At 39.6% G+C, this 17127-nt stretch overlaps 1 protein-coding gene across 1 annotated transcript; it reads right to left on the reverse strand.

Moving 5' to 3' along the window:
- Nucleotides 1-623: 623 nt before the first annotated feature.
- On the reverse strand, nucleotides 624-12392 carry LOC139158171 (vomeronasal type-2 receptor 26-like). Its single transcript, XM_070735589.1, has 6 exons — nucleotides 12367-12392; nucleotides 10803-11094; nucleotides 9618-10448; nucleotides 5734-5952; nucleotides 5146-5275; nucleotides 624-1528 (listed from the first exon to the last, which is right to left on the reverse strand). The coding sequence occupies exons 1-6, from the start codon at nucleotides 12390-12392 to the stop codon at nucleotides 624-626; spliced, it is 2403 nt and encodes an 800-aa protein (XP_070591690.1).
- Nucleotides 12393-17127: the final 4735 nt, after the last annotated feature.

A 17127-nucleotide genomic window follows, 5' to 3' on the forward strand; every position in this document is an offset into this window, starting at 1 on the left:
TCTCCTTTTCTCTCTCTTTCTTTCTCTCCCTCCCTCTTTCTCTCCTAGGGCTACCTGTGCCTGGCCTGCCCGGATGGACCGTGTTTAGCATTGGTGCCCCCACACACAGATGGCAAGAAGGTCAGTGGCGGGGTGCGCCGATAGGCCGCTTGCCTTGTCAGCCCCTGGTTTGTGCCCCCCCATGGACAGACATTGTCAGTCCGGCAGATCTGCCCCCCACCCCCACGGATGGACATTGGGCTGGCGGGGCTGGCAGATCTTCCCCCCCAGCCCACATCCTCACGGATGGACATTGGGCTGGCGGCGGGGCTGGTGGATCCACCCCCAAAGCCCACAACCTCACAGACGGACATCGGGCTGGCAGGGTCGGCAGATCCACCCCCCAGCACACACCCTCACAGACGGACATATAAATCCAATAGATAGATGGATAGATGGATGGGTGGATGGATGGATGGATGGATGGACGGATGGATAGATAGATAGAGATGGATGGATAGATGGATGGATGGAGAGAGAGAGAGAGATTACAATCAAATCATTTGTCTCATTATTTAATGGAATTAAGATGAAATACAAAAATATTATAAAGTGAAAGTAGAGGTTTTCAATACCCACATAAATCAGAGATTCTTCTGTCTCATGATATTCTCTCTACAGTTCAGATGGGGCTTGAAGATGATAATGTAGCACTTGGGAGAAAAGATGCAAGCCAAGAGACCAGCGGCAGAGGCCAAGATGGAGAAGATCTCCACAGCCACCATAGACTTCCCTTTGGTGCTCAAATAGGCTGGGAGGAAGCTGATCCAAACACTGCAGAAAACCAGCATGCTAAAAGTAATGAACTTGGCTTCATTAAAGCTGTCGGGCAATTTCCTAGCCAAAAAAGCCATGGTAAAACTAACAAGGGCCAGGAAACCCAGATAGGCAAGGACAGCATAAAACATTAAAGCTGAGCCTTCATTGCATCCCAAGATGGCCTCTCCTACCAAGGAGTGGAAGTCCAAGTTGGGAAATGGGGGAGAGGCTATCAACCAGGTGGCACAAAGAATTACTTGGACCAGGGGACAAGCTAAGATAATGGAGTTGGTCAGAGGTTTTCCTAAGAGTTTCCTTGTCTTGTTCCCTGGTTTGGTAGCCATGAAGGCCAGAACCACCATGACAGTTTTTGCCAAGATGGAGGAAACTGCAAGGGAAAAAAGAATGGCAAAGGCAGTTTGTTGAAAGAGACAGGTGAGTTTCCTGGGTTTTCCAATGAAGAGGAAGGAAGAAAGGAAGCAGAGCAGGAGGGAGACCAGGAGGATGTAGGTGAGATCTCGATTGTTGGCCTTGACAATCGGTGTGTCATGATGTTTAAGGAAAACTGCCAGAACTGCCAATGTGATTATGGAGAGAGAAAGTGTAAGAGAAACTAAAGCATATCCCAGGAGGTCTTCATAGGCAAGGAAATGGAACTTTTTGGCAATGCAGTGGTCCTTCTCCTTGTTGGGATATTGGTCTTCTGGGCAAGGATCACAACTCGCAGAATCTGAAATCAAGAGTACTTTTCATTTCATGGACTATCAAAAGAAGATATCGATTATCTTGGTTGTTTAAACCTTTGGGGAATAGAATAGAATAGGGTAGGGTAGGATAGGGTAGAGTAGAATAGAATAGAATAGAATAGACAGTAGGGTAGGGTAGAATAGAATAGAATAGAATAACAAAATTAGTGGACCAGAAGAATGCTGTCAATTTAAGTCCAATGTTACTTGGACTTCAGTAAGCCATTTGCTAAAGTAGACCAAAACTGGATGCAATATTACTAGTGTGGTCTTACCAAGTCATTATAAAGTGGTCTTGATTATATCCCTCTGTTTATGCAGCCTAACCCTTTTTGGCAGCTGCAGCACATTGCTGGCTCATATTTAGCTGATTGTTCATTGGGACTCCAAGGTCCCTCTCACAGTTACTACTGTTGAGCAATGTACCACATATATTGTGCCTGTGCATTTTGGACTTATGGTGGCTCACAACATGTCAAAAACAATATACCATATACGTAACTAAAAATCCAATTAATATACTAAAAAAGTTTTAAAAACTTAATAATATTTAAAATAATTCATTACCATTTACACAGTAAAATATACTACACTCATCAGACAGGGGGGCTAAGATCTAATGGCCCCAAGCCTGGTGGCATAAATAGATCTTTCAAGTTTTACACAAGGCTAGGACGGTGAGGGCAGTGCGAATCTCTGGGGGGAGCTGATTCAAGAGGCCTGGGACCCCCACAGCGAAGGTTCTTCCCCTACATCCTGCCAGACAACATTGTCTAGTTGACGGGAATTGGAGAAGGCCAACTCTGTGGGACCGAATCAGTTGTTGGGACCTGCAGAAAAGTCTCTATTGTTTGAAACAGTCTGTTCTCATGTGGCACCGCTGCCTCATTGAGAAACTAAATTCAATGGGCTTTATTAAGTCCGACTCTGATGAATGTGTGTTTACAAAAGGGCAAGGTAATGTTTATGAAATTATTCTTGTTTATGTTGATGACATTGTTTATATTGGTCCTAACAAATGTATGAGTGAAATTTTTGCAAATGTTTAGAAAGACATTTTATTTTGAAAAGCTTAGGGCATATTCATGATTATCTAGGAGTTCAGATTGAAAAAACTGAGAAGGGGTTTTGCCTTTCACAAGAGAGCAAGGTTGACCAACTTTTGCATAATTGTAACATGTCTAACGCACATCCATGTCATTCTCCTATGCAAACTGATTTTTACAGGTTGACTCAACAAGATTATCGTCAATTTGAAGACCAAACACTTGATCGGTAAGTAATTGGGTCACTGTTATACATTAGCAGTTGGACAAGACCCGACATTTCACTATGTGTGAATCTTTTGTCAAGGTATGTTGGCAAAGCAACTACGTTCCATTGGACATGCATAAAGAGACTGCTGAGATACATGAAGTACACGAAGGACATAAAGTTGTTCCTAGAGCTGAAACACGACAAGTATCCTGAATTGATTTGTTATGCAGATGCTGACTGGGCAGGTGATAAAGAAACACGTAAACGTACTTCTGGTTATATAATATTTTAAAATGGTTGTGCAATTTATTGAAAACTTAGAAAGCAGAATTTTATTTCTTGTTCTTCCACTGAAGCTGAATATGCATGTGTTTCTGATTGTTGTAATGCGTTAATATGTGTTTCTGCTCTCGTTGATAGTATTTGGGGAAATCCCATGAAACCAATTGTTATTATGGAGGACAATGTTTCAGTCACGTTCATATCTGAAACTGAATATGTTGGAGCTTGTTCACGGCACATCGACATAAGATATAAGAATCCAAGAGAATATGTAAAACAAGGATTCGTGAAATTACAATATGTGTCCACAACTGAACAAAGTTCTGACTTGCTGAATAAACCACTGCCAGCTGACCAACACAAATACCTATCCAAGAAAATGTGCCTTATATGAACCAATGTCCCTGATGACTGCCAAAGAAGGGGTGTCACACTGACTATTGACAGCCTCAGAGACATTCTAAGTCATTCAGAGTTATGCAGTGATTAAATAGTTAACAGTGTGTGTGTTGTATTAGCTCCACCCATTATGATGTAAAATCCTGCCACATCATACATGCATCATTTCCTCCTTGTTGAAATCCTCCATATTCCTTTCTTCTTTTCTTTGTTAGCTGCAATGATGTAGCACGCATCTCAGATGCCTCCAACAGGCATTATATATATTTTCTTATTTTCGTAATAAAAGTAACTTTGTTTGAAAGCTGATTCTCTATTTTAATCCATCGACTCTCAGATATGATTCATTATGGTCCACATGGGCTATAATTTATCTCTAAATCTGTCAATGCGGCAGAAGGTGGTCTCGGAGGTAATCTGGTCTGATGCCATATTGAGCTTTGTATGTCATAACCAACACTTTGAGTTAGTCCGGAAACCAATCGGCAACCAATGAAGTCCGAGGAGTGCTGGAGAAATATGGGTATGACTTGGAAGGCCCATAACTGCTCACACGGCTGCATTTTGGATGATTTGAAGTTTCCAAACACTCTTCAAATGTAGCCCCATGTAGAGAGCATTGCAGTAGTCGAACCTTAAGGTGATAAGGGAAGTTGTTGTAAGAGAAGTGCATAGTGTTACCAAACCATCAGGTGCCGTTAGTGGAAATAAAAAGAGGATGCATTTTATTGTGGGTGACTCGACTGTTAGAGGTATTGATTTGGGACAGAGTAAGGATGTGGTGAGGCTGATGAAGTGTCTCCCAGGGGCCACTGCCAGCAGGAACAGGGGGCAGATTACAAATATTGTGAAGGCTGTAAGTAAAGATAATAACGTTGATGTGGTGGAGCATCTTGGCACAATGATTTGTCCCAGAGAAATGTTAATTGAGTAAAAAGAGATTTCCAGTGTCTTATTGTGGAGCTGGGCAGAATAACTAATTCAGTGACTTTCTCAGAGGTGTTACTGGTTTGTGGTCAGGAGTATAAAACAACTTGTACTGCAGAGTTTAATAAGTGGTTAAGGCAGTGGTGTAAAGCTGAAGGTTCTGGATATGTTATTCATGAGGTTAGTAGGTGGATGGTTTTCATCCATCATACAGAGGTACCCTGGTCCTTGGTGAGGAGTTCAGAACTTTTTTGAACAGACATTTAAATTAGGTAAAAGGGACAGAGATGTAACATATGTGGATGATTTCTGTGCCTGGCCAACGAGGATAGTTGAAGTTTATGAAGTTTATGAAAAGGTAAATGAAATAGATGTAGTTGTTGAGGATAAGGGACAAACAAATAATGATAATAATGTTCTTTGGGTAATGTGCACAAATGCCCGAAGCTTGAGCAATAAGCACTGTAAGTTAATGGCCATAATACCTAGAGTAGGACTAGAAAGTCTAGGAGGAAATTCATGAATTGTGCCTGGAACTATCCTGAATTTAATTGCTGAGGAACAGGAAAGGTGGCCCGGGGGAGATAAACCAGTTTAGATCCAGGAACAGACCTTCTCTTGAAAAGCATGAATATGTTAAATAGTGTGAATCTCCCAAAAATGAACAAAAATGATATTGGTTACTACTGAATGGTTTCCTTGATATTGGAAGATCTACATTGAAAGTGTGCTCTACCTGTCTGATTAGAAATGGTGCCTTCCGGACAAGGGTCACATTGGTAGCAGCAAACCTGCTCACCCTCTGGAACTCTTCTCCTCTCTCCTGCCTGGCACCTCTTCAGGCCACACCTGGCAAAGGGCACCTTCTAAAAGAGAAAAGAGAAATATGTGTTTAGCAACATTTCCCTTATTCATTTTTATATTTACGTTCCCATCATTAGAATATCTTCAAAAGCAATTGTTAATTGTTGCACAAACCAGGATAAGTTCCTGGAGGTTTAAGGCTAGTGCCATGTTTAGCCATCAACGTTTTCTGGAGTTTGGAACTGAAGAGGGACATGCAAATGAAGAGTCATGAATTGAGCTACAGATTTCTTGAAGAAAACAGTGATGGAGATCCAACTGAACGGGAATGGTCCATGGAAACCACTCTTGGCTGCTCCATTCAAGCAGAATTTTTTCCTAATCTCCCAGAATTTCTTTCTCTTTAATTTTTTTTTTTAAAAAACAGCTTTTTCATCAAACAGTTGCCAAATTTTTGATTCAGTATTTTTTCCAATAAGGGAAATGTTTTGAATCCCCAGAAGGGATTGACTCTTTTTACCTTTGTTGCCCAGACAATTGTATGAGAGTTAATGGTGAAATCCTGGCCTGCAGGAGCCCCGGGATCTATTTTTCCAACTTTCACAGGTACAAAAGTTTCATTGGGGAAGAGAACCCAGTTGAAAAGATCATAACGAGCAGATCCCAGTCCATTTTCTGAGAAGTAGGTTTCATCTCCAGCACTGTTATTGAACTGGAGTTTTCTCAAATAGGGAAGAAGCTGAAAGAAAAGAGACCTTCAGAAAATTTATTTTATTTATTATTATAATTTATTAATTGGATTTGTATGCCGCGTCTCTCTGTGAACTTGTGGCGACTCACAACATTTCAACAATAAAACAGTGTACAAAATACAATTGGATCCAATTAATGAAATAGTTAATCTAAAACATTATAAAAGTTAAATATCAAAAGTAATTCACTCAAACACAAACCAAGCTTACTAAGCATTCAGTGGCTAGAGGCTGGGATCTAATGACTCCCAGCCTGGCGGAATAAATAAGGTTTCAAGTTCTTACGAAAGGCAAGGAGGGTTGGGACAGTACGAATCTCTGGGGGGAGCTCATTCCAGAGCCCCTCCCCTGGTGAAGGCTCTTCCACTAGGTCCCACCGAGCAACATTGTCTAGTTGATGGGTCCTGGAGAAGGCCGACTCTGTGGGACCTAACCGGATGCTGGGATTCATGCGGCAGATGGCGGTTCTGTAGGTCATCTCGTCCAATGCCAAATTACTAATTCTTTCCCACACCTCCAAAGATTTAGTTTTCCTCATAGTTCCTGCCCTGATTTGTGACTTCAATGGACATAGGTGTCCATTTTTATGCTTTGATGCAGGAAAAAACCACCACAATTTCATGAATTTTACATCACGTTGAGTCCTGTTCTGTGTGCTAAAGTTGACAATAGTTGATTTCACACAAGAAGCAGTTCAGTACAACAAACTGAACAAGTGGAATGAATTTCCATAGCATGCAAAGCCATAGTAACATAAATCAGGTTTACAATGAAATGAGTCAAATGTCTTTCTATAACATGAAGGAAATTGAGGTGGTTCTGCAAATGTGTCTAGTAGGACTTCAGTTGACCCGTTGAAGAATCTGGTGGAATTGTCATCTTGCTCTGGATCACTCTATGCAATGAATACTCCATGAAAGTCACACAACATTTGAATACTTCTGGAACCTTTTGGGAAAGTCATCCATCCATGAATCTTAGATACAATTGGTTTGTTTTATTTCTCCTTCCCCCCTTTACCCCTATTAAATCAAACATCAATTAATCCGTATTTTTGATGTTTTTAAAAATATTGCCATTTTAATCTGCTTTGAGATGTATTAATATGATGCCATACTAATATTTAAACAGTAGTAGAACTTTTTCTCAACTTTTTGTTGAAAATTCCTGAGGGAACAGAAACTATAGTCTACAGTCAATCTAGGCAGATATGCTGTATCCCTGGACCAAAACTCAAAGGTACAATTGAAAACCTTCTGAAATAATAAACCCATTGGATTATTACCCATTTCTTCTACTTTTCTACATGCAGGGGACCAATAATACAACAATGCATCTGAAAATGATAAACTATGGAAGAAAGCTAAAGAATTAGAAGCACAAGTGATATTTTTAACTATACAGTGATACCTCGTCTTACGAACCCCTCATCATACGAACTTTTCGAGATACAAACCCAGGGTTTAAGATTTTTTTGCCTCTTCTTCCGAACTATTTTCACCTTACAAACCAAAGCCACCACTGCTGCAATGTCCCACCTCCGGACTTCTGTTGCCAGCGAAGTGCCCATTTTTACGCTGCTGGGATTCCCCTGAGGCTCCCCTCCATGGGAAACCCCACCTCTGAACTTCCATGTTTTTGCGATGAAGCGATTTCACTGAGGCTCCCCTCACTGGGAAACTGCATCTACTACTCTTTCAGTCAAATAATATTTTCTCATGTTGCTTCTGATCTTTCCTCCAACTAACTTCAGATTGTGTCCCCTTGTTCTTGTGTTCACTTTCGTATTAAAAACACTTCCCTCCTGGACCTTATTTAACCTTTTAACATATTTAAATGTTTTGATCATGTCCCCCCTTTTCCTTCTGTCCTCCAGACTATACAGATTGAGTTCATTAAGTCTTTCCTGGTACATTCTATGCTTAAAAACCACTACATAGCCAATCATATAAGGATATAGGGATTAAAGAGAAAAATGAAAGGAAAAAAAAGAATAACAAGGTGAACTTGAAATCCTCCTCACTTGATCTAAATTATCTCTCTCTGTTAATGCAATTTAACCCTTATGTTCTGTTTGGGTCTATTTGACCTGAAATGAAATTTGAGACCCTGTAAAAAAAATCCCTGCATGTCTGAAACTTGAAATTACATGACATTGTCTCATTTGAGGGGTTCTTTCTATGAGTGTTTTTTGGGGTTACTGTATTTTTATTATTGTTTAGTTTTTTTCTGGGCGCAATTACTAACACTTGGGTCAAATAAACCCGGGTTTATTTGATCCAGGCTAAAAAAAGTGTTGATTTAAACTACTGTAAGTGGTTTTTTTTCAATACCTATTGCATTAGTAAACTATATGTGAACATAGAAACATAGAAGATTGACGGCAGAAAAAGACCTCATTGTCCATCTAGTCTACCCTTATACTATTTCCTATATTTTTTCTTAGGATGGATATATGTTTATCCGAGGCATGTTTAAATTCAGTTACTGTGGATTTACCAACCACATCTGCTAAAAGCTTGTTCCAAGCATCTACTACTCTTTCAGTAAAATAATATTTTCTCACATTACTTCTAATCATGCGTAGAGTGATGCATAGGAGACAACAACTGAAGGATTATTACAAGAGAAAATGAGGCCACCTGTGGTTAGGTGGGGCTCCAGTAATTAGGGCTGCTGCTATAAATAGCAGCGTGTGGGTTTGGCCGTTGTGAAAGAGTATCTGATCGCAGTTCTTCAGAAATCGTGTGTTGCTGTTTTCTGGACTTTGTTGATTTTTCACGCCTTTGAAATCAAAGCGGAGCAATGTGTGTGTGTGTGTGTGTGTGTGTGTCTCACTTTATTGGAAGAAGAAGGGGTGTGAAGTTTCTTCACAGCTGCTAGCTAAGTACTTAATGACTGCTTAAGGGAAATTGTACAAACTATCCGGTTGTTTTGGGATGAGTGCTCTTTGCAATAAAAAAAGAGTGCTTAGTTTATTTCGAATTTTGTGATAAAGAACATTGTTTAGAATTTTCAAACATGTGTGTGTCTGAAATTTGTACCCTTGAATTTTCGGGAGGCTCCTACCAGAGAGCCCGGCAGAACACTGTAAGTGTTTTTTTGGTTTCGAAGACTATAAGTGTTTTTTTGGTTTCGAAGACTGTAAGTGTTTTTTTGATTACCTATTGCATTAGTATACTATATGTGACCACGCTTGATCATAAACAAGTTAAAAATGAATTTTTTTATTATTTATTTTTTCAAAAAAAAGGTAATGATACACATGTACTGTTTCAGGTCTATTTGACCTGAAGAGTTTACAGGTCTGAAACTTGTGATTGATTTACTTTTCCTCATTTGAGGGGTTCTTACTGTGAGTGTGGGGGTTTGGGGGTGGGGGGGTTTGGTTTACCTGTTGCTACGTACTGATTGCTACACTTGTACTGTTCAGGTCAATATTGACATTTACAGGTCTGAAACTTGTGATTGATTTACTTTTCCTCATTGGAGGGGTTCTAACTATGAATGTGGGGGGGGGGGGTTTGCAGGGAGGGTTGGTTTACCTGTTGCTACATGTTGTTGTTACACTTGTACTGTTCGGGTCAGTATTAAATGTCATTATGTTAGCTCTATGGATCTGTGGACTGGATTTTAAAAAAACAGAGATTACCTGCCATGTCTGGACATTTGAGATCCTATTTTCAAGTCTCATAGCAGCTGGTTGGATTCCTGATCCATACATTGCATGGAGTCCATGTGCCACAGCATAGATGGCATTGTAGATGTTGTAACTGTCACCTGTCATACTTGTTTCAAAAATGTGAGCTGGCACATTCCGTACATTCTCCTTTCCAGAACATGGTTTTTCCTCCTTTTGAATGATCTCTCCTGGTTTGTAAATCCTGCAGCCAAAGGTCATCCCCCACCATACAGGGAGAAAGAAATTCCACCGTGGGTTCAAAGGGTCTAAAGACATGAGAAAATGGCTGAATTCTGGGACATCCCTGGTGTGGTCTCTTAAATGCAAAGCCCCATGGTAGAGCTTTAAAATTAGCAATATATATTCAGACTTCATCATATTAAGTTTCCAATGGGATGTAAAGATCCAAACCCTCAGAAAAGCATCACTCTGTGTTTCCCAAACAAAAACAGATATCTGTAAATTTGTTATACTACTGTAGTCTCCCAAAAAAATAATCACTTCACTTTTAGACCAAGTGTTGAAAATATGATGTAGTCTTTTATCTGATTCAGTGTAAAAATCAAATTTCACTACTTGAGTGAAGGCCAGGCAGATCTCCTTCTCCTTGAGCTTTGGTACCAGAGATGAGACAAAACGTTCCCCACCATCATCTTTGTTGGCCACCAGTCCAACCCAGTTCCACTGAAAATGGAGGAGCAGCTGGACTAAACCCTCATACTGAGCAGATTCCTGGGGATTAATCCGGAAGAAGGAAGGATAAGCTCTTCTATCTCCTATCTCCTCAATGCCAACACCGAGCTGGAAAAAGGAAGAATCTTCTTTCAAAAACAAAGTTAGGATTTATGGTCATTTTAAGGTTCCCATTGTGTAGTTAGTGGTCCACCAGTCGTGCTACCTCAAAGCTTCATCTTGCTCCCTTCTTAGGGAGAACCACCAGTACCCTATTTTGCCTGGTTGGGATAGATCTGTTACATAAAAACGTATCTTGACATTAAAAAAATAGAAAAATCTATTCAACTTTAGGATGTATTACCCAAGTCATATACCCCTGATGTGTCCCCCCCCCCAACACCTTTGTTTTCATACTTGAATTCTGTGTGTGCTTCGGTTGTTTTTGTATACTCCATGCTGTGTCCAGTGCAGCCCCCTTACCTGTGGCACCTTGAAGCTGCTGAAGATAGAGGCCATCTGCCTTGAGGATGTGGGGTTGTGACCTCCAATGACAGAGAGCAGAGGGTCCTTTCTGTCACATTTGTAACCGGGGACCATTTGGCGCCGTGTGGAGAGCAGAGAGAGGCTGAAAAAGAAAACCTTCCTTTCCATCTTCTGATTGTCATAGATGCGGAAGCCAAGGGTGATGTTGGGGAGCAGAATCGGATCCCTGTTCACCTCCATGACAGCAAACATCAAGGCCAGGAACTGGTGGTAGTTTTTGAGCAGGGGTCTACGGTGAGAAAGAGATTGAGGAACATTGTAGGAAATTTTGAGTGATGATGACTCCATCATCACTCAAAATAACTACCTGGTTTTCCGGTCCGACCGCGAATCACGCAGAGGAGGGGGTGTAGCCATATTCTATAAAAGCTCACTCAATCTAAAAAACATTCAAGTTGCACACGATTTATTCCTTCCTGAAACTTTAATCTGTGATCTTTCCCTCAACACTACTCTCTGCTTCTTACTGTGCTACAGAGCTCCGAACTATGACATTACCCATGCAACAAAATTAACCTCCCTACTAACATGGGCAACCTCCTGCCCCTATCCCATTATCTTCCTAGGTGACCTCAACCTACCGCACATCAACTGGACACTAAATGAATGCTCCACCGAACCTATACATACCGCCATTTATAACGCTGTCAGCAGCCTGGGACTAGAACAATTAGTATCAAACAATACCAGACTCAACAACTGTCTCAATCTCATATTCTGTAATAGCAAAAATGCTATTTATGGACTGCATATCAGAGAACCATTCTCCAACAGCGATCATAGTATGATCAACTTCAGCCTCAACCTACACCATCATAACACTCAACAGAACAACGCGCCACCTAAGTACAATTTCAGGAAAGCCAACTACAAACTCATAGACACCAATCTCTCACTCATTAATTGGCAATCCTTGTTCTCTAACTGCAGCACCATTGATGACCTCTACAATGCGTTCCTACATCAAATTAATAGACCTATAGATCTGCATGTACCACTCACCTCTTCCAGAAGAAAACAAAAAAATAACGTACCTGTCTTGATTAAGAAACTACAAACCAAAAAAAGATCCCTCTGGCGTAGAAATAAAAAAGGCCCAGTAACCAACTTTAAAAGCCGCTACAGAAGCATATGCCAACAAATAAAAGCAGAATGTCTCAACTATCACAGTGAACAAGAGGAAAACCTCCTAAGCACCTAATCTAACCGTGCCTTCTACAACTTCATCAACTACAAACTTAATGACTCCAGACCTATTCCACCTCTTGTAGGCCCTAACAACAAAGAATACCATGATGACCCATCCAAAGCTAACCTCATCAACTCCTTTTTTGGCTCTGTTTTTGTTAACAATAATGGCTCATCCCCCTTCTTCGCAAATCGCACTCCAAACTCATTAAAAAACCTAACCCAAACCAACTTCACGATAGACTATGTTGAAAAAGCAATACGTGATCTCAAACCTTCCCTATCTGTCAGACCAGATGGTCTTTGTGCTTACTTCCTAAGAGAACTTTCTTCGGTCATAGCTGAACCCCTAAGCATGATCTTCCAAAAATCCTTCAGGACCAGCACTCTTCCCAAACTGTGGTGAAAAGCAGTAGTCATACCCATTTTCAAAAAAGGAGACCCATCACTAGTTGACAACTACAGACCAATATCACTATGCTGCGTCCCTTGTAAAATCATGGAATCAATTATAAATCGATCAATCACTCTATACTTAGAATCTAATAACCTACTCTCAAACAAACAATTTGGATTCTGAAAGAAACTATCCTGCAACCTACAACTACTTCACTGCAAAAACATCTGGACCACCCACCTTGATCAAGGAAAATCCATCGATGCAATTTATATCGACTTCTGCAAAGCCTTTGACTCAGTGGTTCACGACAAACTTCTCCTAAAACTCAAATCCTATGGCATCTCAGAACTCCTCCACAACTGGATTACTGCATTCCTATCAAACAGGCAACAAGTCATCAAAATTGGAAGCACCATTTCCACCCCCGTCCCTGTCAAAAGTGGCGTTCCCCAAGGCAGCGTACTAGGTCCTACTCTTTTCATCCTATACATCAATGACCTCTGCCATAATATCACAAGCAACTGTGTACTTTTTGCCAACAACGTGAAACTTTTCAACACCACTGACAACACACTCACTCTCCAAAAAGACCTTGACTTTGTTTCAGATTGGTCTAACACCTGGCAACTTCAAATATCAACCAACAAATGCTCTACCCTCCACATCGGCAAAAAGAATCCAAACCTCATATATGAACTGAATAAACAAATCCTCATGGAACTCATTAACAGACTCAGTGGTGTCAGCCCCTAGCCCCCAACATTTCTCCCTTAAACTCTCCATGATTGACCTCTCCAGGTTCCTAAGAGGCCAGTAAGGGGCATATATAAGTGCACTGATGTGCCTAACATCCCCTGTCTAATTGTCTTTTTTTCCCTCATATATATTATATATTCTCTCCCTCTCATCTACTTCTCTTCTTTTTTACTTACTATCCTTATATATACTACTTAATGTCTATTTTCTTCCATTTGTATTGTATATTGGACAAAGAATAAATAAATAAAATAAAAAATAAGTTCTTGTGTGCTGGTGGAATTGGCCTCGCCTGTTTTATGTATCCTTGGAGCAGGAAGTAAGAAGTCTCTTTGGGCTGTTTTGGCTTTTTTCAGTTCCTTAATTGTACTTGGATGGATTTCTGAGAAAGGAGAAAATCCTGGCTGTCCTTCTCCCAGATTGTTTTATATAAAACACACTCTGAGTCTTGATGGATAACCAACTAACTATGAACCACCAATGTGGTGGCTAAAAAAGCCAACACTAGCGGCATCAACAGAGGGATAAACTCCAAAACTAGGAAGGTGCTAATACCACTCTATAATGCCCTAGTTAGACCACAACTAGAATACTGCATTCAATTTTGGTCACCACACTATAAAAAAAGACATTGAAACTCTAGAGAAAATATTGAAGAGAACAACCAGAATGATAAAGAGAATAGAAACCAAGACATATGAGGAAAGGTTGCAGGAACTGGGCATGGATAGTGTAGCGAAGAAGAGGTACAAGGTGGACATGATAGCAGTCTTCAGATACTTGAGGGATTGCCACAGAGAGGAAAGGGGCACACTATTTTCCTGGTCATCAGAGGGCCAGACTAGGAGCAACAGATGGAAGCTGACCAGGGGGAAATTTAACCTGGAAGTAAGGAAGAACTTCCTGACAGTGAGAGCGATAAACCAGTGGAATGGCTTCCCAGTGGAGGTTGTGAAAGCCTCAACACTCAACACTTTCAAAAAGAGATTGGACTGCCATCTGTCTACGATGGTTTAGGGACTCCTGCTTGAGCAGGGGGTTGAACTAGATGACCTGCAAGGTCCCATCCAACTCAAATAAATAAATAAATAAATTCTCCCACCCTTCTTCCCTTTCTTCATTTTCCTTCTCTCTCAGAGCAGCTTCTTCAGGTCTGAGGAGAAGACACCAATCAGGGCCATAATTCAGATTTACTGAGGGCCATTATTCACGAGCTCCACTGATTCCAAACCAGAGGAGAGTGAGTTGTTGTTTTTTGGACAATATCCACATTGGACAAAGATCAAACTTTTCTTTGAGTTTTTTTACTATGATTTTTATGTCCAAATTAGTGTTAAAAGTCAAGTTCTATATTAAGCCAGCAAAATTTCCAAGATGTTTCTTCTTTATATGTATTAGTATGCTTTTTTGAGTGAATGGTGATGAATGTTTTTAAATCATATTAGAGCTTTTTAAAAGTCTTTTTAGCCATATTAATTGGATTTTTAGATGTATTTGTTATATTGTTTCCAATATGTTGTGAGCCGCCCCGAGTCCTCAGAGAGGAGCGGAATACAAATAATCAAATCAAATCATCAAATCAATCAGATTGATAATTATAATCATACCAATGAAAACATCTGGAAAGACAGTCATGGCCCCCCACAAATAATTTGGGTATATACTATTATTCTTCTCTGTCCTTGGGAACCGTTTTGGAAAGACAGGGAATTCTAGACTATTTCTTGAACTTGCCCCCTTATTGAGACAAGAACAAAGATCTGAAGTTCCCTAACTGCAGAAAAAACAAATGTTGTCAACTTGCCTTCCCTTGAGGACCTGTAGACTGCACATGTCAAAAAGAGGACCATAAAATTTTTTACAAACCCCTTACATCCTGGACACAAACTGTTTCAACTCCTACCCTTAAAACGTCGCTATAGAGCACTGCACACGAAGACAACTAGACACAAGAAGAAATAATTCCGTCACCACTGTCAAACTATTCACAAGTTAAAGGAATCTGGCACAAACTTCGAAATGGATAAAGGAAATAACTAAGATTGAACTAGAAATGAAACCTGAAATATTTTTGCTTGGCATTATTGAAAATCAGATGAATAAGGAACATTATTACCATTACAACATCTAATAACATCAACGAGAATAGCTATCGCACAATTTTGGAAGAATGAAAACATGCCAAATGAACGGAGATTAATTAAAAAAATGTTAGATTGTGCTGAAGCAGATAAACTAACAATGGAACTAAAAGAAAAAGAAAAAACAAAATATTACCAAATATGGGAAGAATTTTACATTTGGTTAAATAAAAGAACACCACTTTATAGTGCTGCGAGATAAAGAAACAATTTAAAGAACAATCTTTTTTCAAAAAAAAAAGTCAATATAGTTATTGTTTTGTTTATTTGATAAGAACCTACGACATAAAAATTCAACTATAACAACATACAACTCAAACCACTGGTCTTAACACCACCAAGAATTTTTTTAAAAGGAGAGGACGCTGTCAACAGTCACTACTACAGGAGAAGAGAAGAAATATATCTCTTGCTTGTTTTTTCTGTTTTTTGTATTTTATGTAAATGTACTGTTTGTTGTTATTGTCTTATTATATATATGTAAATAAAAATTATTTAAAAAAAACAAACTATTCATTAAGGCTGCATTAATATTACTACGGTATTAGTCTTTTCATTCTTCCTATCACTCATCTCCTCCCACTTATGACTGTATGACTGTAACTTGTTACATTTATCCTTACGATTTATATTAATATTGATTGTTTCCTGATTGCTTATTTGACCCCTATGACAATCTTTAAGTGTTGTACCTCATGATTCTTGACAAATGTATCTTTTCTTTTATATACACTGAGAGCATATGCACCAAAGACAAATGACTTGTGTGTCCAACCCACTTGGCCAGTAAAGAATTCTATTCTATTCTATTCTATTCTATTCTATGTATTTCTTAAACGAGGTGCTGAATCCAAAGGAAAGCAAACAATTACCTACATTTTTCCCCTCCAAGTGAAACTTACGTGATGTCATTAATAAGCCGCAATGGGTCCCCTTGAAAATCTAGGACTCTGGATTCCACAAAAGTTGTCAGGGCCAAATTCCCCCCAATAATCAGATCACCAGGCCTGTAAAATTCCCATTGTCTCTGAAAATGTAAAGGCTGCGACACACAAATGGTTTGCATCTTCTTAGAAGGTGCTGGAGGCAGGAGCCCCAAGAGCAGCAATCGAAGCAAGAAGGGCAGCCCAGCCATTCTTCTCATCTTCCCTCCTGCAACAGAAAGCAAGGTTTGTGCAGCTTTATCTGATGTCTCTCTGATATTGAGGCACTTGCTAAGTGCAGGTCACTGAAATAGTTAGGCAAGAACAAAACAGCCTTTCAACTAGAAAAATACCTGAGAATGGGTCTGACCCAATACCATAGAACAGCAGTCACTAGAGCAAGATTTGAGCAGTTAGATTCTATGGTCAAATATGGACGATTCCATCAAGTACCATATTTTGAGAGAACATGCATTTGCGGTGCACCAGAAATAGAAGACATTGCACATGTGCTACTATACTCCTCAGTAAGACCTCAGTATTTACAGCCCCTACTTGACAAAATCATACACTGGGACTGTAATAAATAATTATAATATTTTCTTCAGGGTACAAATATATATGTAGTTTCTAGAACTGCTAAGTTTATAGTCATGGCTGTTCAGATGAGAATACGTTTTATAGAACATATTGGGGTGGCATGCAAAGGAGATGAACTCACTTAAGAATATTTTATATCAGTATCTTAGATTTGTTAAAATATAATCCTTTGCACGAGTTATATTCTCATGTTTTAATACTCAATTTTAGCATATTATACTGCATTTTAACTTATTATTTATTTAAATTCCCTC

This window comes from Erythrolamprus reginae, chromosome 1 (assembly GCF_031021105.1).
Source record: "Erythrolamprus reginae isolate rEryReg1 chromosome 1, rEryReg1.hap1, whole genome shotgun sequence".
Classification (NCBI taxonomy): Eukaryota; Metazoa; Chordata; class Lepidosauria; order Squamata; family Dipsadidae; genus Erythrolamprus; species Erythrolamprus reginae.